This window comes from Stegodyphus dumicola, chromosome 10 (genome assembly GCF_044657685.1).
Source record: "Stegodyphus dumicola isolate Sdum_Otavi_A_Nest chromosome 10, ASM4465768v1".
In the NCBI taxonomy this organism is placed as follows: Eukaryota; Metazoa; Arthropoda; class Arachnida; order Araneae; family Eresidae; genus Stegodyphus; species Stegodyphus dumicola.
In genome coordinates this window covers 33,330,969-33,354,858 of record NC_140777.1, presented here as the reverse complement: position 1 = coordinate 33,354,858, position 23,890 = coordinate 33,330,969, and the positions used below count along the sequence as shown (strand labels likewise).

At 34.4% G+C, this 23,890-nt stretch overlaps 1 protein-coding gene across 1 annotated transcript in view; it reads left to right on the top strand.

Annotated features, from left to right (window-relative positions):
• Window positions 1–23,890, top strand: part of LOC118198201 (glucose dehydrogenase [FAD, quinone]-like) — a 76,606-nt gene that overhangs the window by 42,004 nt on the left and 10,712 nt on the right. The window contains exons 7-10 of the mRNA XM_085824859.1: window positions 116–283; window positions 3,751–3,895; window positions 12,024–12,172; window positions 14,470–14,647. Coding sequence (XP_085680985.1) covers window positions 116–283; window positions 3,751–3,895; window positions 12,024–12,172; window positions 14,470–14,647 — 640 coding nt within the window. The remainder of the gene's footprint in view (window positions 1–115; window positions 284–3,750; window positions 3,896–12,023; window positions 12,173–14,469; window positions 14,648–23,890) is intronic.

Here is a 23,890-nt window from a genome sequence, read left to right as displayed (position 1 = left end):
AAAATAAAAAATATTATTTTTTGCATTAATTTCTGAATTTGGAAATGTAATTGAAAAAAAAAACTTATTTTATGACCGCTGTTTTCATTATGACTGCCGTTCTATTATTTTTCAGATAATTATCCATAATCATCAAGCCCAAGGTGTGATATTCGATTTTGAAGGCAAGGAACGCAAAGTGAGGGCTTTCAAGGAGGTCATTCTCTCGGCTGGAACTGTGAATTCTGCCCAGCTACTGATGCTGTCCGGTATTGGCCCTCAAGAAGAACTTGAAAAATTTAACGTAGGAGTTCTTCACATATATTTTTATCGTCATCACAGTTTACACGTGTATTTTACCAAGTAAATTTATATGCCTATATACAGAGGGTGGTATTTAACGTTACTTATTTTTAATGTAGAGTTACGTACAGCGCTAAATACAGCTGAACACGGTTAAAATTAGTCACGAGGTTGGGCTTATGACTATACTTTGCAATATGGCAACTGGATCTGGGAGATGGCAGGAATGTCCTGACATCCCCAAGAATATCTAACCATGTTCAGTTTGCCTAACCATTCATGTTAGTATTTATTACTGCGAACAAAATGCCGTCCTACTTTTGTTTTTGTCTTTGTGACCTATTTCACTTGTCTGACAGTAACATCAAATCAAGCCTACGAAATTGATCGTGGTAAGGAGTGCAAGATTGCGCATATCGTTGGCAAGAGGTTTGAACATCGTGCAGGTGACAGCACGACTTTACTCAGTTCCGCCCCCAGTTTTGACGGAGAGCACCCCGGGAAGACGGATCCGAGGGTCTCCTTCTTCACCTACCAAAAACCTCTTGAGAGGACTTTCGGCTCGCCGCATATTTAGAATGGCCCATGTCGCACATCAATGCCTTAGAGATTTGAACCTGGGCCTTTCTTTATAGCAATCAACGTCGCTAACTGCTATCTAGATTGGACCGCTGTCCTACTTTTAAAATGGGTAATGTCAAATACTGCATCCTGTATAATGAGTTTACGAAGTTTTAGGACTGAATATTTTTCAACCATTCCCAGCCAAATAACAACTGACGAGAATGTTCTCTAAGGTTTCTCAACCTGCTTTCTTTAGAATGTCATCTATTTACGAAAGAAAAAATTTTTAACGGAATTTTTTACCAGAATTTGTGTAGCCAATATCTGCTGCCCTGGTTTTAAAGGACCGAAAGCTATACTTTTGAAATGTCTCAAATGGGGCAAACAGTTTAATAAAATTTAAAATTTGCATTATTTTAAGTTTTTCGTTAACGGGTATAGTTTTGCGCGGTGGAAGAAGATGTAAAAATGGAAGTTTAACGTTAATTATCGCATCCTATACAATTAGTCTGCGAAGTTTTAGGATTGAATTTTTGAACCAATCCCAGGCAAGTAACAATTGGTGGGAAAGTTCTCTAAGGTATCTTAATCTGCTTTCTTTAAAATATGATCCCCTTATAAAAAAATGTTTAAATGGAATTTTTTACCAGATTTTATGTAGCCAATATCTGCTGCCCTTGATTTAAAGACACAAAATCTATATCTTTGAAATGTCTTCGAAAGATCTTTGAAATGGCTCAAAGCAGTTTAAAAATGTTTAACGTTTGCATTATTTTAAGATCACGTTATCGCGAATGGTTTCGTACCCTAGAAGAAGTTGTGGAAACCAGAAGTTTCGGATTTTTCAAAGTCTCCACGAATGATGCTGTCAAAACGTTTAGTAGCTTCAACTGAAACATTTGCTTAAGATTGGAATGATAATGACAGCATTCAGAGTGCACATTGAGTAGAAAGACACTGTTCGGAAAGCACACTATTAGAACATGATTACCGCCCTAGTCTAGGGCATTAGATTTCAGAGGGTCCCATACAAATCGTCGTCCAACTTTGCATAATCCTGCTTTCACTCAGAATAAATTAAAAAACAAATTGGCAGGTGGGTTTCCTTGAATGAGCGCTCTGCCTAAGGCCTCGTATCTTTTATCGAGTCATATGCTACTGTAAATAATCTCATCGAAATTCCAGATACACAAGTTTCTTATAATTTTATGCGAATTTGCGCTTGACAGAAAACTATTCTGGAAGAAACTGCGTTAGCCACGTGCAGTTATGTTGCACTTACTGACATACTTACAATAAGAAATCGCGTGGAATAATATCGGAGCTTTATGAGGACAACCTTTCAACTGTCTTGAAAATATTCCGTATATAGACAGAACATCAATATGAGCTCGAAATTCTCATTCAGATTTAGTCGTAAGTTGATAAAGCACAACTTGTGCTACAGACGAAACCCCCACATGTGGCTCGTTACATTAACTATAAAAGACACTCAAATTCAAATGTTGATAATGTAGTCTAAGAGTACATATAAAATAGAGTAAGATATAAGCTGACTTAAGCATTCCACGGGCGTGTATTTAAAATATCGACTAGTGAAACTTCTAATGTAGATTATCAGTTTGAAGCACAGCTGGAGAGGAATGCATACGGAGAGACACGATTGCCAAAGGCTCTCTCACTATGATTCAAACTCTATACTTAAGGACATTCAAAGCTAATTTGCATTCTGGTAAGGAATACGGAAAGGATAAATTATAGTAAATACCAAAGTCATAATAGCTGGTGAATTAATTTAAGATACTAAAAGATATCAACAAATTACAGTAGGTAATATGGTTTCTAGTAACGAGTGACAGAGGATTTGCATCATGACGTTACTGCAAACTTGAAAATCCGCCTCATTTTTGAGCTTATATATATATATACCAAGGAATGAGGACATATTAAATACTTCTTGCATACGGCTAGCAATATGTTTTCCAATACGTATTTGAATAGTAACATATATATATATATATATATATATATATATACATACATATATATATATATATATATATATATAGTACCTTCTATAGTATATTTTAGATTAAAAATTTATAAACCTTTTTCTGATATGTCAGTTTGTAAACCGCTCTTTATATTATAGTAATTTAAACAGTAAACAAGTTGGGAAAGAACGACTCGCCAAATTTTATTTTAGCAAAAGATGAAGTTGCTGAAAGAGCTTTAACTAAAAACAAATCTACGTTGATGAATGTTTTTATGAATTCTTTCCTGGCTACATTACGTATGTATGTTACACGTTACGTTCCTCAGATGCATTACGTATGTATGTATGCACTGAGTTCACAATATAACGGCACTTCTTCTCGCTAAGACTATTACTCTTTTTCCCCTTTATGTCACAATGCTTGCCTAAATTCTCTTACCTCTTGACTATGTTCTTCGCACTGTATTGCTTACATTACAAAGTTCTGCAAGTCAGTTATTTATCTGTGTTACTATTATTGAAATTCTAATTTATTCTAGTAGGTAGCAGCTAGCCATGGAGCATTTAAGATATGAATCCCAAGAAGATAATAGTTAAGTTTTCATTTATCCTGGCTCGAAAAACCGAGGTGTATACGAGCCACTTTCCCTTAGAAATTCTTCCACGAAGTCCTCCCTTCCCTTAGACAGATAGCTCATGAGCTTTGTCATAATCAACTAAACCAAACCAAACTAAAGAATCAACCACAAAAAAAAAAAAAAAAGCTGTTTTATGCACTTTTATTTCTTTTTTCTTTCTCCCACGGGAACAGTATTCGAAAATAGAAAAGATTTTAATATTAAGCTTTAATGTTTAATTGAATTAAATTATTCAAGCTACAAATTTTTACCATTCAGAAATTGTTTCAGATACCACTAGTGGCGGATTTACCAGTCGGTCGTAATTTACAAGATCACTGCCTTGCGGTGTTACCGTATGAAATGAGTGATAAACCATTTGAGGAGAAGCAAAAAGACCAGTCAAGCATTTGGGACTATATAGTTTCAAAAACAGGTGAGTGGTTATTTAATAATTGTAATAAAGACACCAGACATTAAGCATGCTATTAAAGGTTTTTTAGGCATTAGAAACGGGTATACCTTACTCTAATTTTGTGGGTCCATTATGTTATGCTACTTTATCATACCACAGTAGTTATCACTCACGCGGCCTGACAAATCGTTATCCCTCACTGTGATGCTATTTCATGCAGCATAAGGTTTTTTAATTTGCTTTCAAATTATGACTATAATTGCTTAACAAACTGAGCACCTGAAATGCAATAAAATGCACTTTTTTATATTTTGTGATTATTTTATTTTTGATGCTAGAAATGTTCTTAGTACTTTCCGAAATTTGTGAGGTGTATGTTATGTAATGTTACGCTATTATGCATTTATCATCCCTACCTTGGCACTGTACGAAAACATTGTAGTATCCAAACTGGCGATAGTCATTTGTTAGGGAATCGGTGGCCAACGGCTTTTATGGTCGCTAATGTTCTGCAATTTAATTTAATTTTAATAATCAATCTAAATATATTGCATCGCTTCACATTAGAGGCCGTGAAACCGTTGCAATAATGTAAACCGTCGGTGAGTAAGACGTTGACTGTAGGTGATGACGTATGAGTTAATCATCAGATTTGACGCCTTCTTTCCGTTTTATTTCGTTTTTATAAACTGTCTAAGTATACTTTATTGCCTTATAAGGTATTTCTCCCACTTTCGTGGTGTGGTGGTCTGCATACTGGGCCGGTATTCCAGAGGTCACCGGTTCGATTCCCGGCGAAGGAGTTGTTAACTTTTCCTCTTGCCTGCTTCCAAAATACCTAATGTCTCTACAGACGTATACCGAGGAACAACGGCTTTGACTATCATTTTCAGTCAATACGGCTTTATCAATAATCACGGGAGAAAATTCACGGTGAATCACAACTGCTCTCAAAGCCGTTAGCTCTCAAAGCTCTCAAAAAGCCGTTAAAAAATTTTCAGATTCCCATCAAAGAAGACATTCCACTGTTAGAAATAATATTAATGACCTTGTCGTGCTTCCTATTTTATCCTTCTGTTAGCTATAAAATTGCACGGATTCTCTAGAAATTTAATTTTCAAGTCGGTTTCTCCCCTACTAATAAAATTCACCCTTCGATTTTAAAAGATTGCGTTTCTGTCTTGAATTCTTGGGGAATTTATAGTATATCGTGTCACTGTGCTTTAAGATATATTGGCCAAACAAAAAGAGCGTTGAAGTTCCGTATCAAGGAACATGAATCTTATGTCAGAAAAGGCGAAATTAACAAGTCTTCAATAGCGTATCATAGTTGGACATTTAACCATAATTTTGACTTTGGGTCTGCAAAAATTATCCAAAAGGCTTCTTCCATAGGTGAATTGGATTTTCTTGAGTCTTTTCATATTCACAAAGATTTAGCATGTTTAGTTAATGATTTTAAGTCCAATCCAGTCCTTCCTAATGCCTTTAAAATTCTACTATCTTGATTCAGTTTATACTATTTTTGCCTATAGATGGCGTTACCTCCTCGCGTTTGGTACTACCAGAGGGTATCAAAATCCGTTCAGCGGTTGCTTTCCATTATTCGAAGTTCAGATTTTGAGCGTGAGGGTGCAGTTGCCCCTCGCTCCCTATTTTTAACTTCGCTAATTTTCTTGTCCTTTGTGTTACATGTTTGATCAGATAGCATGGCTCAGTAAAAGTAGGCGGCCAGTGTAACTCTGATTAAAATTCCGGTTATAACCACGTGCAGTGCTGATAAGGACCACGTGTTTCTGAGACTCCTTCCCCTTCATTTTTCTTCTTTCTAGGTATTTCTTTCTCCTGATGAGGAGGGACCTTTAGCTGCCCTCGAAATCGATTGAGTGTTTCATTATACTTACGCTAAATACAAGGTTGTTTTTACGATTTTAATTGTCATATTAGAGTGTTTCTCTTCTAGTCTACCTAAATCATACAGTTTATAATATTGTTGTTTTAGATATAAAAATTAATGCATCTGATCTGACCATTTGCTCTGCTTATTTTGAGCCCCAAACTAATATTGACGTAGAATTATTAAAAATTTCACGTATTTCAATGATTAAGAAACCATACAATTTTTTTATGTGATATGGATTCGAATAGCAAATCAGTTATTTTTCATAGTCTTATTACTGATGCTAAAGGAACGAAGCTTGGCAATTTTATTAATGCAAATCATTTGTTTCTAGTTAATGAAACTCGAGGAACTACTTTCTGTTCTACGCATGGCTCGAGTTATATTGACCTTACGCTTTGTAGCTTGGAACTGCTGCCATACATTCAAGGTTGAGATATCTCTGAGGAAGATTCTATTTCTGGTCGTAAAATGATTATCTTGAACTTGTTTTATGTCGTACGATTACATCTTCCAAGTTGTATACTTTTAATTTAAAAAGAGCGACCTGGTATTTATTTACTGAACTTTGTAAGAGAGAACTGTATAACTTGAATGTCCTTCTTAACAGTTCCTCTGATTGTATTGCATTAGAAAATGATGTAAATAGACTTCCTACCGTTATTTTTAATTCCGATGAAGAAAAATATGAAGAATGGTGTTCCTTGATGGTCTAAGGAAATTCTAAATTATAGAAAGCATGTAAATGCTTCTAGAGTAGACTCCAGAGGAGAAAGAAACAGTGTTCTTAAAGATATATATAAAATTAAGTATTTTGAGTTGCGACATAATTATAAAGCTAAATTAGCTAATGCAAAGCTTGACTCGTGGAGAAATTTTCCCTCAACTATTAATGTTCATAATGTCTGGAAATATATATATATATATATATATATATATAAGTATGGGGTCAAGACTAGTTTTGCGAAAAGGATTGAGATTTCGGGAATTAAACTTCCGGATGGCAGTGTTACTCCGAGTTTGAGTGATGCAGTTGTTGCTATAATGACAAAGAATTTCCCAAGAGATAATGTGCGGGATGATAGAAATTATCATAAAGCTACGCGTACTGAGTCTGAGGGATTTTATATTTCATTTATGGACTGTCTGTTCTCTACTTCAGAAGTTAACAGTGTTATTAAAAATCTCAAGAACAAATCATCTGGGCTAGACTCTGTTTAAATTGAAATTGTACAGCACTTTCACGCAGTGGATAGCACTTTTTATGCACAGACTTTTCAATCTTTGTTTACAATAAGGAATTTTTCCAGCGCAATGCAAGAGGGCTCGGGTTGTTTTAATTCCTAAAACTTTAGATACAAGAACTCCTTATCTTATAAATATTAGATGCATTAGTCTTTTGTCTGCTTTGGGAAAATGTCTTGAAACTCTCTTCATTAACCGAACAAATTGGTACTTGAGACAGAAATGTTTTTATAATGATTTTCAGTTCGGGTTTTCTCCTCGGGAGTGTGCTGAAAATGCCATTATTCGTCTTTGTAATATCTTGCAGTGTGGAAAGAAAATGAAATTTACAACAGTTCTTATTTTCCTAGATTTCAAAGAGGCAAAATAATCCTTGGCTATTTATCTTAAAAATTCTAATAGGTGCTAGTAATACCACATAATACCTATAATCTGCTTAAAAGCTTTTTGAACGGGAGAACCGCTGAGCTTCAGCTTGGGACCGAAGCTGGTTTATTCTCTAGGAAAAGGGTGTCCTCAAGGCTATGTATCCTGACCTGCTCTATGGAACATAATAATAAATTATCTTTTGAATCATCTCAAAGGTTGTTTAAAAATTGCATTTGCAGACGACTTGCTTTTAATTTTCCAAGGAAAGACTTTGAATAACATTATTTGAGAGTACAAGAAGTGCTTGATTTTGTCTCCAGTTGGGCGATTTCTCATAAACTTACTTTCAATCCCTCAAAAAGTAAAGCTATGATTGCTCTCAGAAAGACTGATGAACAAATTATTGCTCCTTTTGATACTCGACGATTCTCCGTTGGAATTTGTAGAAAATGTTAAGTATCTTGGTGTCATTCTTGACCAAAAATTTACATGGAAAAAGCACACTGAATTCCTTTCTGCTAAATGTGAAAAAATTATTAATGAATTCCCCAAAATACTTTTGGAGTAAGCTATGATGTTAAGAAACTGATGTACAAGCAGTGTATTGTACTTTTCATTTCGTACGGCTGTCTGCTTGGGCACATGTTTTTGCAAAGAAAGAATTTGTGAAAAGACAAAAGGAATTTGAGAAAGATTCAACGGAGAATTCTTCTTCGTATTATTAGTGGTTATAGAACCTTAAGCTATAAGGCTACTTTTGTTCTTACAGGAGTTCCGCCTATAGATTTTGAAAATAAATATAAGAATAATATTTTCGAGTCATTGGCAACAGATACTTTGGAAGACTGCATAAATGGAATTGTTCCCCTTCCTGATCTCCCTCATCTAGCTACTTTAGAGCTCATAAATTTCTGCGATTATAAAGAGACTATTGAAATGAGTTTTCATATGGTTTTTTTATAGATGGCAGTAAGATGAACAACAAGATTGGCCTTGATTTGTTCTTTTTTGAAGTTTATTCCGAGTTTGTTATTTTAGACAACGTCTAAGGAATGAATGCACAGTTTTTGAAGCAGAACTTCTGTGTATTTATCTTGTCGTCAACTGGATCAAGGATAATGGGACAGTATTCTCAAGGTACCTCATTTGTTCTGATTCTCTTTATTTTCTTCACCTTCTGAACAGTACTACCAGCTGCGACAAATTAGTTACTGAAACCTTGTTTAGTGTCAGTTCGCTTAGAAATACACTCATGTCCATAAATTAAGGATAATGCAAAATCAGGCAAAGGAAGAGTTAGAAGCAAAACAAATTTGACTTATTTGTAAAGCTTATTTATTAAACAAAAGGTAAAGAGCAAAAAAAGATGCTATATGTTTGATATTATTAAAAAAATTAGCGATTTTTTCTCCATGGAGCAAATTACAAAAAACACCTATTTACAAAAAACCAATATTACATGGTTGGTATGATTGTTAATACATTGTATGTCTCCCAGACGATGTAATACAGCCCATATAACGCCTAGGCATGCTGAGTATCAAATTATAGACCTGATCTTGAGGGATATTACACCACTCAAAAAGCAATGCTCTGCGAATTTCCGGTAGACATGTAGGAGGTGGTTGACGGGCTGCAATTCGCCAGCCAAGCATATCCCATACGTGCTCTACTGGACTCAAGTGCGATGAGAATGCTGGCCAGTCCATACGGGTGATATCCTCCAAATAAAGGCATTTGCTTACGATGTTTGCACGGTGAGGACGTGCGTTGTCATCCATAAACACAAATTGTGCGCCCATGGCGCCCCGAAACAAACGTACATGTTGCTCCAGAATGACGTCCCGATAGATTTGTCATGGTTTCAATTTGAACATGCAGGTCAGTTCTGGAACCCAGAATAATTCCATCCCAAACGAGCACTCCTGCACCACCGTAACGGTGTCGTTCAATGATGTTTTCTTGGTGGTAACGGGTACCTGGAGCTCTCCATAAGAAAGTCCAGCGAGAATCAGACTGCAAGCTAAACCTGGACTCGTCGGAAAACATCACACAAGTCCACTGTCGCGGTGTCCACAATGCATGCTCTCTACTCCAGGCTAACCGCAGGCGACAGTGAGTTGCAGTAAGTGGAACGCATCTGACAGGTCTACGAGCATATAGAGCAATCTGCCCTAAGCGTCTGTACACAGTCTGCCTTGAAATTGATATACCAGTGGCTGAAGAGAGCTGACGAGACAGGTCTGAGGCTGGGCTCCGCCTGTTTCTTTTGGCAGTAACTGCCAAATACCGGTCCTCATTCGGCGTTGTAACTCTGGGGCGACCTGTGCTGTAACGTCTACTCACATTACCATCATCTTGGAATCGTTGCCAAAGCCTGGAGATGACACTCTGGCAATTCCAAGTTCGTCTGATATTTCCAGTTGGGTACGTCGACATTCCAGACGGCCGATAATTCTACCACGTAAAAAATCATCCAAATGCGTCCTTTGTGTCATAACTATTCGGTTATTGCACTGAAATGCTTATAAAGCGCCTGTGAACAATTTTACTTTTTTGCCTGTATTCCTTATATATCACTCTCTTACACTCTCGTTATTGTGACGTACCATCGGTGTCATCTGGTTCCTTCCTGAAATTTGCATATGATTCTTGAAGATGTGTGTAGTGATTTTACAGGTGATATATTTATTTTAGAGTTCGATTTCCGCGTGACTTCTAATTATCCTTAATTTATGGACATGAGTGTAGAAGAATTGATATCCTCTTTGCTTATGTGCGTGCTCATCACGGTTTCTATGGAAATGAAAGAGCTGAGACTTTTAGCTATAAAGATGCCTTAAATTTACCCATTGATATCAACATTACCCTTCCAAAGAACTATTGGAAGTCCTTTCAGTTCCTTTTTTAGCTAAGTGGAATGAGGAATATATTTCATCTTGTAATGCTGAGGCCACCAAAAAGTTTTTTCTTTCTATTTACCATAGACTGCATTCCGAGTCTTTTCTCCCTATTAATTTTAAAGTTTCTAAGTTTTTATCTGGTCACGGCAAATTTGCAAGTTACCTGTTTCGTTTTAATCTAAGATCAACCAATTTATGTGAATGTTCAAAAAGAGTACCAACCTCAGTATGTGGAACATTTGATTTTCTCATCCCGTACATTTGATGGTTCTAGGTTATGCTTGCAGAACGATTTGAAAATGTTCGGAGCGACTTGGTCAGTGAACGGAGTCTGTTTTCGGGATGTTCAGACTGCTGTTCTCTGCATTTGTTCGTTTTATTTATGCGTGCAATATTTAATGTTTTAGTTAACTTATTTCTGTAAGCCCTGTGTTCTACATCTGGGGTGCACGGGGAGTTTGTATGCTTTGAAATAAAAAAAAAATTTAAAAATTTATTGAGAATTTTAAAAATTCAAATTTCTTGGAAGACTTTGATTGAATTTAAAACCCGTTAGTTATGTATATATAATTGATTCAGATTAAAATACATTCAATTTATAATATATATAAGTGGTAATTTTATGAACATTTGCAGCGTTTATTTCTTATGAGTTACTTGATAAATAAGACTTTATTCACTGTGATTCTAGAAATGATTATAATTAAATATATTCTCCGTGGTAGTTTGACACATTGCTCCCATAAACACACTACCTAGTCAATTCCTTGCCGTGAAAATATTTCGTGCCGGGTGTAAAGTTGAAAAGAAAACGTATTTTGCCCTTTGATGTCGACGCAAAATGCTTCGTACTTACGGTCAGGCACGCTACATTGTGAAAATCACACAGCGAAATTGCAGGTTGGAGAATCATACTGCAGCGGATATTTGTCAAATTGTCAGCTGCTGTATATAACGTTGTATTTCCCTACAAAAGAACGATGTTTTGAGAAGGCGTCCTGGATCGATTGCTCTCAAATATCTTGAAATTTTCTACTGCTTCTACTACTACAAATACTGCTTATTGTAGCGCCTTTCAACGACCTCCTGGTCCACAACGATCAAAGAAATGGGCCCACAAAACGTTTTCAAAAATAAACATTTAGCGACAGAGGAATCCATTACTGAATTTATTCAAGTTTGAGGTTTGAATATCTATCTACCTGCTAGTAAAACTGTTGATTAGCCATGTGCATGTAATTTGAGAAATGAACAATTGTATCAATAAACACAACCTTTTTTTCCTTCATTTCTGCATAAACTAGACCCGTTTTACGCTTTAAATTGTTTATAAAAAAAAACCTTAGAATTTATTAATGAAGTTTTTTTTTGGTCATATATAGCATGTTCATAAAATTCCTCACATAGCCTTTATTTTCGCATGTGGTAAATATAGTGCTCGAATTATAAAAATGCATTAAGTAATACCAGTGTTTATACTCTGGCATTTTTAAATGAAAAAAAATATAAAATAAGTAATAAAAATTTTTCTACAAATCCTTAAGTCCTTATTTAAGCAAACTGTATACTCATTCTAAAAGTAAAACGCAATAAGTTTCGCTCCCGTATGAAAAAGACAACAAATTGTTTATATTTAAAATTTAAACCAAAACCCGTATAGGATTTAAATCCTGATGTATATATTACGTATATCAGTTTAGAATAATAATTTGGTTTAACTTAATTTGCTTAGGTCCGCTCACCTCCGCTCAAGGTGTAAATACAATAGCTTTCTTGGACAAGGATGAGCCTAAAGCTCCTGGAGATTATCCTGATTATCAGCTGTACATCTTCGAAGCAGCCACAGGTCCAGCAAAGACTCAACAAAACATCAAACCAGAGGTAATTATTTGCCCTCAATAAACAAGAAAATTATGATCTCAACATTCACCTCATTAACATCTAAAATTTGTCATAATTTGGTAGTCTTGCAGTGTAAAAGCTGCGAATCGGCAAGAAATGTAGATCGATTTTTGTTTTCTATAAAATAATGAGAAGAGCAGTAATCATGTTGTAACCGAATTTTCACGATTACTCTATAACGTTTAGAAGTTTTCGGGACAAGGTACATATTATCCAAGATTATGTTTGTGCTAGATCTGTGGCATGATTCCATCTTTTAACTCACCTGATCATCTTAATTCTCATCTGTTTACAATAGACCAGGAATTCTCTTTTTGATACAGAATAACTGATGAACAGACAACACTTAAACAGATGCTTTACACTTAATGGTTTTAATCCTACATTGCATGGTATTGCTATTTTTAATGTATTCTTAGATTACAATTTACAGGCTTGGTTCTTTTTGAAAACATCATTAAGCTAGTGAATATTCATATGTGCTGTTATAGAGACGTTAGGTGTTTTATGCTAGAGACGTAAAAAATGAGCAATGCCCTCTCTGGGACTCGAACCTGGACCTCTCTAATATCTAATGCGCACCGAGTGTACGACCGTTACGTCATGAAGGCATGCAAAAATGAGGGAGAAATGCTTATGTTCTTAGCATTTAGCTTTGACTTACACTCTTAGATGTTGTGACCCGTTTCATTCATATAAAAATGTAGCTGATGGCGTTGTAGAGAGTGTTACTAAATTATGTGCATTACATTCATAATGTATTTCAGAACTGAGACGAATTTTATGTTTTAAAATTATTTTAGTATTATATATGCCTGGCAGAAATAGAAAAAAAGGGGAAAATGACAACTTTGTCCATGGCGACTTCTCGGGGTGAATAAAATTTCTTGTTGCTGTTTCTAAACTCTATGCTTTGAAAGATCTGGTGATATACCTGGTGATTGATAAGATGATTGCTCATTTCTCACGCATTTCACATTGTGTCCATTTTATGTATTGCTTATGAATTATGTAGTAAAATGAGTAGTAAAAAAGTTCATATTGTCACAAAGCATGATCAGTTAGTGGAAAATAACTAATGAAATGTGGTTTTTAGTCTTAGAGCCTAGTAATAAAAAAGATGAAAAGTGGGGATGACGAAATTCGTGACAGCAGCCAAAAATTCACAGAAACTAGTGCTGAAGCAGTAAATCTTATCAATTCTCAGGTAAATGTTATAAACCGAACAGGTTTTTCAGATTCCTGCATTTGATATTCTGCATGCAGTTTCCGATTCTGGACTGCCAGAAAGTGCAGGCAGAATATCAAATGCAGGAATTTAGAATGAAATTGCTATCTGAGGTGTCTCAGGAAGTAACGCACAAAGAAAGTATGAGATATATTATGGAATAAGGAGAAGACAAGTATGCGGAGCAGACTTTTCTACTAAGACAAAGTCTGCATATTGTCGAAAAAGATGGTTAGTTAATGTAATAACTGATGAAATGTGGTTTTTAATGCTAAAACCTATTGCCAAAGAAGGTGAAGGCGGAAAGGATGAAATTTATGAAAAATTCGCAAAAAGAAGTGCTAATGCAGTAAATCTTATTGCTTCTAAAATAAATGTTTTAATCCAAAAATAGGTTTTCAGTTTCCTGCACTCACATTCTGCCTTTATTTTCTGACTATGGACTGTCAGAAAATGGAGGCAGAATACCAAGTACGGGACTTTAGAATGAAATTGCTATCAGTGGTGTTCCAGGACCATCTGTTCAAAATAAGGCATCAAAGAAAGTACAAGATGTATTATGGAGTAAGGAGAAGATGAAATATGCAGAGCAAACGTTTTTCGCAAGAGAAAGTCTACCTGGTGAGATATTGGCCAAGAAACTAACCATCTTTTTCCTTATTATTGGTAAAATGCTAAGTGAATAAAACTAATTTATAGATCCATTTTTGCATTTGTAATTATTGCAGTTGAAATCATAGTAGTGAGAGATTAGTTATTACTGAATGCATGTTGTTGCCAAGCAGCAATGAGCGATAGATAACTTATTACACACAATAAAAGAAGAAATATAATTTTTAAATATTTTGCCCTCTTTCTTTACCTCATACATGTACTGCTAGTTCTTAAGCCAAAAATACTGAAGGGCAAGACGGTAGATGGCTTACTTGCCAAAAGCTGGTCATGTCAGAAATATTTTCAGTATTATTATGATAAATAAAAGATGTTTCTTATTATACCTGTTGCATATTTTGGAAGGATTTCTATTTTTCGAATTTTTTTTATTCAGTACTATGAAGCCATCTATGGACCGTACGAGAACTCTTCTTTCTACTGCTGTGCCGCTCAGATGTTGCATCCAAAGGCAAGAGGAACAATCACTCTTAAATCTTCAGACCCTTATGATCCCCCGGTGATTGATCCCAAATACTTCTCTCATCCAGAAGATAAGGAAATAGTCACCAAAGGTTTGTGAATTTTCACTGAAATATAGTCGATTATACTGTTAAAGTAGAACCGAATTTCACTTCGTGACAGAACTGGAATATTTATTCTCAAGATTCAAATTCCTCTTTTAATTATTTTTTCTGTGGGATGGTGGAACAGATAGTCGCGCATCATAGTTGTAATATTTTTTTTAAAATTTAAATAGATTTGGAAGTACAATATATTCACAGCGAATATGTCTCAAAGTTTGCCGTGGTAATAGCAAATTCTTATATATAACACAATATGCGTGAAGCAGCGATACAAAGTTCAATTTTAATTCTTAAATTATGCATCTAATAAGCAGGGTAGTAGCATTATTACTGTGGGAATATCCGTCGAATTTTAGGTGATTTTCTAATGTTTCTCGAATATCAGATTTTCATACAAAGTTCGATTTTTTTCACCTAGGAATATTATTTTTTGACTCTTACGGGTACTTCTATGTTAGTTTCACATTCAAATAATGTTTGCTCTGCTTTCTGCTAGAATTTCAGCAAAAATACATTTTAGAGTAATGCTGTTCCAAAATATAAACCAGAAATTGAAACTGTATTAAATTTTGCTGGATTTCTAGACTACGAGAGAAAGTCATTTCCCGAAATACCCTTCATTGCCTTGTTATTGCAAATAAGCAGTTTCGATGCCAAGCTATTTTTCCCCTTTTATTGGCTACTTAATGAAACATTTATGCCAAAATTTCATTGGTTTATAAATGCATATTTCAATTAAAATAAATGTAATATAAAATATGTTATATGTATAATATTCAATTAAAATATGTATAATATAAAATAAGTTATATGTATAGTATTCAATTAAAATATGTATAACTAAATATATATAATTATTACATACTAGAGTCTTACCTTACTGTTCGTTTCTAATGAACACTCCCCCCCCCCCGGAAAAGTTAATATAAATCCTGAACTTCGAAAGCTTCGCGAAATTGTTAAAGTAAATCCTATTGCACGAAAATTTAGCGAATTTTCACTGCTTATTCCGCAATCACCAGAAACATTTCCTTCTTTTCTCGGAGATAAATAACATTTAAGAATATAGAAATAAAGTGTACTTCACATTACACTGCATTACATATATTGCAAAAGTAATCAAACTCTTTTACTATTTCTGTCACAGGATTAAAAAAGAAAACGTACTCTAAAATTTTAACCTAATCCTAAAACGATGAATAAGAAGTGAAAAAAATAGTATAATTTTTCAACTATGCAGAATGATGTAACGTTTCGAGAAATGGTAGAAATAAAAATCATTCCGTTTCCAAAGAACAATGCGCACTAACGGGAATAGAAAGAATGATAAATATAGAAGTAAATAAATGTGATGGAAATGTTTGGCCACAAAAACACAGAAATCTGGATCTAATATTATGTTATAACTCATTGTCTCGATCTACTTACTGTTAGTATGCTTAGCCATTAAGAAAGTGTGAGAAAAGAAATATGGCGAATCGAAGGAATGACCTATAAGCAGAGAACACCCTTAAAGTTAACTAGTAAATGGTTTAATATTAAGGTGCAAAGAATACAATACTAAAACATTCCATAAATTGGTCTTCTTATGAAAGAAAAGTTTTTTTTAAAATTCTTTTAAATTCTTAATTAAAGTTTTTTTCTTTTTCTTTCTTTTTTTTTTTTTTTTTTTTTTTTTTTAGTCCAAAGGGATTTGAATCCCGAAGGACTATTAGTTTCGTTTTGGCATTTTGCGTCGGACGGATAAATGTCGGTTCACTTTTCAAACTGTTGCCATAAAATGTTAGAGTCCTGCATTATATTTGAAGAAATTAAATAATGAAAATCTGCGTAAATGTATGTATATTTCTCACATTGTCATAAAATAATGGTACATAGAGTCATCGAATTTTGAATAACGTAATCCTCCAACGAATATGAGCATGTGGAAGACCCAATTTGAAATTTGAAATTTGTTTTATGATCGATTTCCTATTTTTTAAAACTTTGACGAATTTTTGATTAACAAACTCAAGGATTTCAAAGCGAGCAATGGCAACGTTGTGCAGAAAATACATTTTTATCTCCAGCGCGTGAGTCTCTGTATCGGAAATTCTAAAGATATGCTCGTTTTAAAACTATTTTGCGATATTGCTGTTGCACTGGATCTTATGGTTTAAGTGCGAGGAACATGATATTTAATAAAGAAAGGTAACATACAAAATGTTAAAAAACGCCCCCCCTTTTTTTTTTATTATTATTATTAAAAGAAACACAACAAGTTCCCCATGTACCACATAGTATCACATGGGGCTTACAGAAGTAAGTAAGAAACACAATACAAACTAAACAGAAGAGAAAATTGAAATAAAATTAAGGATGATTACACAGTTTTACAATGAATTGACAAAAAGTGTTAAAAGCACTTCTCTCGGAAATAAATTGGTAAAACTATGGAGGCCAGTTAATATTAAAATTTTTCAGTCCCAGTTTCAAGACTTTTCTTTCGTTCTCATATTTAGGACATAGAAGAAGCACATGTTCTACATTCTCCTCGCCGCCGAGGACACAGTCACAGACAGACTCAGGACTCAACTTAAATCGGTTCAAATAACTTTTAAAATTCCCATGTCCAGTAAGAAACTGGGTTAATTTATAATTTGTGAAGAAATGATGACACGACAATCTCATTTTAATAGAAGGGAAAAATCTTCTAGTTAAAACTCCCTTTATTTGAATTAATGAATTCGTGATTCCACGACTCCACAATGCTTTTATACATGACCTTCTTATAGAAGGAATTAGGGATATTGACAAAAGTGTCAATTTCCTGCTTAGTCGCAGTCTTAGCAAGGAAATCGGCTCGTTCGTTCCCAACAACACCTGTATGACCACGAACAAATGAAAATGAAACCGAAATATTTTTATCCTTTAGATTTTTCAGTTCTTTTTGAATCTCAATAATGATATTATTAGAAGAAGAAATACATTTTAAGATCTCCAAGGATGAAAGGGAATCAGTACAAATGAGATAGTCTGAAACAGCACTGTTTTGTTTAGAGACCCATTTGACGGCGAAGTTTAAGCACAAAAGTTCAGCTATGAAAACAGTACATTCATCTCTGATTCTAAATTGAAAGTGCTCAAATTCAAGACCATTTTTGAAGACAACAAATGCGAGACCAACCTTGCCATCAATTTTGCTGCCACCAGTATAGCAAGTTACAGGCGAATCATCTACGACTTGCTAAACTGAATAAAATTAACAGCATTTCTTTCTGAAGGATGAGGGAGATCAGATAGAGGTAATATACAATCATACTGAGAGACAGTAGAAGCAGAAATATTTTCCTTATAAGCAATAGAATGAAGAATGGCAATGTCAATTGGAGGAAAGCCAGAAATTGCATAAACAGACTCATAGCTTACGGTACGATATCCACATATGACCCGCAGAAGTATCCGCCTTTGAACAAACACGTCGTAAATATCTATAATATATCTTCTTCTTGAGCGATATACCCCAGACTCTAGAGCCATACATAATGAAGGGGGCAATTCCTTGTTTATAGATGAGCGAATGAACGTTGTAATTAATACCGTATGTGTTGCGTGCAATACGACTTAATCCACGCTGTAATTTATCACATTTCTCTGATACATAAGTTAAGTGTTGTTTCCAAGAAAATTTACAGTCAAGAAAAACCCCAAGATATTTCATTTGCTTTACCACAGTCAAAGGGGTGCCATCGAGAGATAACTGAAATGCATCATAACAGATGTTTCGCTTTTCAATAATAATAACCCTGGTTTTATCAGGATTAAAATCTAATTTAAAACCTTTTGACCAGTTGGAGGCGAAATTTAAAGTCTCTTGTGCCTGTAAAAAAGTAGCAGAAAGGTCCCTACTCTGGAAGCAAAACAAAACATCATCCGCAAAGGCTATAGTATCACAACAAGCAAGATTTTCCAGTTTTAATAGGAGATCATTAATAATAATATTCCAAAACGTAGGTCCTGAAACAGAACCTTGAAGGCAACCCCTTTCAAGGTGACGAATTGCAGAAGCCGAGCCCAATTGCAATTTGGCCGCCCGATCATTTAAAAAATCAGCAGCAAGTGAAAAAATATTCATTGGAAGTTCCACTTTTTTGAGAAGATTGAGAATACAAGGCCACCACGCATAGTCGAAGGCGCCCTTAATATCCAAAAAGACCAAAATAGTGTGCAAGTTTTTCTTTTTTCCTCTCTGAACAATTTCATTCAAGCGTAAAAGAGCGTCTTCAGAACTTTTTTGAGGTGTAAAACCATACTGATTACCAAAAAGAAGGTCTCTATGGCGGAGATACCAGCAAATTCTGTTAATAAAAAGTTTTTCCAAGCACTTACCCAAAACAGGAAGTAAGCTTATACACCTAAGGTTATCTAGGCAAGGAATCCTAGACTCATTTCCTTTAGGAATAAGAATTACTTGAGCATGTTTCCAAACACGTGGGAAAATGCCAACATTTAAGCAAACGTTAAAAAGTTTATGGAGAAATTGAGGAAACATTAAATGAAACTGTTTAATAATCTCGTTCGAAATAGAGTCAGGACCAGGTGATTTATTTGGTTCCAGCATAGAAATAACTGTATTAACTTCATCACAAGAAAACATAGGATCTACAAAAGAAGAATAAGCAGTACGCGCAGCTTGACGGTATTCCTTATGCAAATCATCATCATTTTCCTCTAGATCCGAGGGGAAAGATTTCTGAAGCACAGCAGTAATTGTCTCTTCTAAAGAGTTGGTTGTCTCTTCAGTGGAAAGACAAATACCAGTTATTTCAATTTTTTTCATGAAATCTCTTTTAACTCCATACGTGTAAATCTTTTTCCATACATTGCGAACATCAATGGTCGAAAGAAATGTTTTCCAAGACTGAGATTTAGCATCGGCAAGCTTTAGATTGTAAACTTTTCTATATTCAAGATATTTACTTTTATAAAGTTCTCTAAGAGGCGGATTTTTACAACGCTGAAATCTACGCCTAGAGGCATTAAGCCTTTTTCTCATACAAAAAATTTCGGCAGACCACCAAGGAACATTGTGCTTACCATGATTCCTAACAGGTATGGAAATTTGAGATGCCTGGAGAAGAACAGAACTAAAATTCTCAACAAGAGTATTTAGTCGAGAACCGTCAGTACAGTCGTTAAGAATATCAATGAAACGGGTGATGCGAGAAGAACAAAATTTTCGAAAACGATCCCAATTTGCTTTCCCCGTATTGAAGATTTTAAAAGGAACATTTGAGGTGTCTCGTAAGAACGTAGAAAGACAAAATTCAAATTCAATCATCATATGATCAGAAAGGGATTCTTTTTCAGACAGTCGCCAACTCGAAATATCCTGGAGAAGATCTGAACCAATAACAGTAACATCAATATAACTAGAACCCTGAGTTGCCTGGATAATGAAAAACGCCCCTTTGGACGTAATTTAAAATCTGAAACATTTAAGATTTTTATTTATTTATTTATTTATTATTATTATTATTATTATTATTATTATTATTATTAGTCCAAAGGGATTTCAGTCCCGAAGGACTATTGCTTTCGTTTTGGCATTTTGCGTCGGACTCATAAACGTCGGTTCACTTTTCAAACTGTTGCCACAAAATGTTAGAGTCCTGCATTATATTTGAAGAAATTAAATAATGAAAAATCTGCATAAATGATTGTCTATTTCTCGCATTGTGATAAAACAATGGTACATAGAGCCATCGAATTTTGAATGACGAAATCTTACTGCTAATATGGGCATCTGAAATCCCAAATTTGGAATTTGTTTTATTATAGATTTTATATTTTGTAAAACTTTAACGAATTTTTGATTTACAAACTCAATGCTTTAAAAGCGAGAAATGGCAACGTTATATATAAAAAAAAAATACTTTTATCTCCAGCTCGCGAGACTGTGTATATCGGTAATTCTAAAGATATGCTTAATTTAACATTATTTTGCGATATTTGCTCTTGAACTGAATTTTGTGGTTTAAGTGCAAAGAACATGATATTTAATAAATAAAGGTAACACTCAAAACGTTAAAAAAACGCCCCTTTGGACGTAATTTAAAATCTGAAAAATTTCAGATTTTTATTATTATTATTATTATTATTATTATTATTATTATTATACAAGTGAAATCAAAATTTTCTCAATCATATGCTAAAAGTAAGAGGAAGAATACGTGAAAGTGAAAAACATGCTAATACTCTTTATTATAGAAGATAGTAAGAAGAAGTAAATGCATGGAATTATAGGAAATACCTATACTGAAATCCTTAGTTCGAGATTACTAAAATGCATTTGGTTTTGTCTTACTTCCGTCTGCTCATTATCCTTTCGCTCTGCACATCACTTCACCAGTGTTTAGCGGTTAAGAGCATAGTATGTTGGGAGTTTGACCCGGATTCGATTCCAGCTAAACATGCTTGCTACATGATTGATTTTTGTCCCGTTTTTCATGTGTAATGTGAATATTATCCCCTGTATGTGCTCAAGACTCGCCAACGACATGTGTAATCTTACTCTCCTTGCCACAATGAATTTTGTAGGGTTGTTCTGATGATACTGTGAGCAGTGCGTGCTTAAATTACGTCGGAGCCCACCGGAGCTCGGTTTTAGTGCTTCTCAGTTTTGAGATGATAAAAATCGATTCCAACTTTTGAATACATAGTCTTTTCCTCGATGGAAAACAAAACTTTTGACACAAGTTGAGACTTTTAAGGAAAGAAAAGCCTTCACAAACACGTCAAAGCTCCAAGAAGTGCAATGAATTTACGACAGCGAGTAAATTGTTCGCTCTCGAAAGCACTAGAAAAGATCACCACGTAGATCGTACACGTCCAATGCAGAATGATAGACATTTTAGAAAGATATTACCAAATACGGATTATGAAATTGTCACTTATAATGAGCGTTACGTTTGTCCTCACCTAATCCTCAATTCGGGGGAAATTTTAGCCCCTCTCACATTTTGCTTCAAACCTACAATTATATCAGCAGGAGATCGTTCTCAGGAAGTCTTTGACTCTTCTCTCTTTGTTTTCATACCTATTAATCCACTATTAATATTCCTCCCGGTACTTTGTTAATGTTTATGGTATTCTCCCTATTCTCATTAATGAAGCTTTAACCGTTAAAACATTTTTAATTGGTGTGCTCCAAAAACAATGGTGTTTGCTTCTACCAACATTGAAATAATATATTATGCAGTATATTCAGGTCTTTAATTCAGCAGGAGCCTGATCCAGTTATTTCTTAGTTTTTAAGTGAAACTAATTTTAGCCGGAGCTTCAAATAAAATGAAGTTCGTTACATTATTTTATACGCTTCTAGTTAAATTACATGTCCTTGGCAACTAGAACTTTGAAGAACAGTATAGCAGTTATTCGCTGGTCTTCTTGCAATAACAGTGTCCAAAGAAGGATTAAAATTTCCTTTAATTCAACCCAAAGAAATATTAAACAGTTAGCCACTCTCGAGCTTACAGGAAAGTCTCCAATTCGGCTTAAGATCGAAAATGAGAATCTAAACTAATTCTAATTAACTAAAATTTAGCCTAAGCTGTACAGATATAACTAACCGAATTGGCCCGTTTTTAATGTTCACCGGCGAATATTAACAGGCACGTAAGATAGGCTTAAAGCAACGACGTAGCCCGAAAGGCAGAACACGCTATACTGAGAATTTCTAAGCCTCTCCCACGTAACTGAAGTAACTGAACTTCCCATTAACTACTAGTCTTAACTGATTAATATAAACGCATTACTGAAAACTCCATTCTAGCATCGAGTTGTAGGTGGGAAACAAAAATTTAAAGGAAAGGGTTTAAAAATTAAAAACAACTATTAGAAAATTAATTGCTAGAATTTTATTATTTCATAATTTAATAAATTTTTATTTATCTTAAAATTAGACAAAACAGTAAACTTATTTTTTTCTTCAGAATTCTATTTACTCCCGAAGAAAAGGGATATGTATTTGATCGTCCTCGAAATCGATAGTTACCTCAAAATAAGTTTGCTCTTTCCCTAATTTTGAGTTTTACATTGATGTGCTTTTTTTCAGTTTTTATTTATCCCTTTACAATTTATTGAATTTTAATGAATTAATTATTTGATAATTATTTAATCATTAATTACTTGTTGTATTATATTATGTGTTATTTTTAGCTCAAAGGAGCGTTAGCTCAGAACGGCTATTAAATTCTTTTTGGCATTTTACGTCGATTCACTTTCTGCGCTGATTCACTTTTCAAACTGTTGCCACGAAATTCATGTGTGAATGTTTTCCCCATTGTGATAAAACAACGGTACCTAGAGCCATCAAATTTTGAATAACGTTATCTTCCATCGAATATGGGCGTCTGGAAGCCCTAATTTGGAATTTGTTTTATTACCTATTTCCTATTTAGTAACTCTTTAACGAATTGTTTATTAACAAACTCAACGATTTCAAAGCGAGCAATGGCAGCACTGTACGAAAAAAAATTACCTCCAGCGCGCGAGACTGTGTATCGGAAATTATAAAGATATGCTCATTTTAAAATTTTTTTGTGATATTGCTGTTGAATTAAATTTTATGGTTTAATTATAAAGAACATGGGTTCCAGGAAAAAAGCCCACAGGAAAAAAGCCCACAGGAATAATGCTCACAGGATAATGTTCACAGGTATAAATGCTCACAGGAAAAAAGCCCACACAGAAATATGCCCACATAGAAAAAAGCTCACATGGAAAAATGCTCACTTTGAAATATACTCACACGGAAAAAAGCTCACATAGAAATATGTTCACATGGAAATAAGCCCACTGATAAATAATTCACGTAGAAATATCCATACATTAATAAATCAATAATTAATAGATTTGAACATCGTACACCTACTCTAATTTTCTAAAGAACAATTATTTAAATTACCAAAAGTTTTTGAAATATATCCATAGGTATATATTTCAAAAACTGTATAACTTATGTACAGATTCAGTTGCTATATAAGATTGCTATTAATTATGGGCCGTTTTGAATTAAGAAAAGGAGAGGAGGAAGGAAGGAAAAATCAAAGAGAATGTACGGTGAAAAATTATTATAATTTTGATTGTTAAAAAAATAAAATAATAATAAATATAAGTTACACCCGGGCCGCTCAGAGAGTTAAAGGGAAACTGAGGATGAGGGGACACAATCGCCAAATCCCAGTAGTA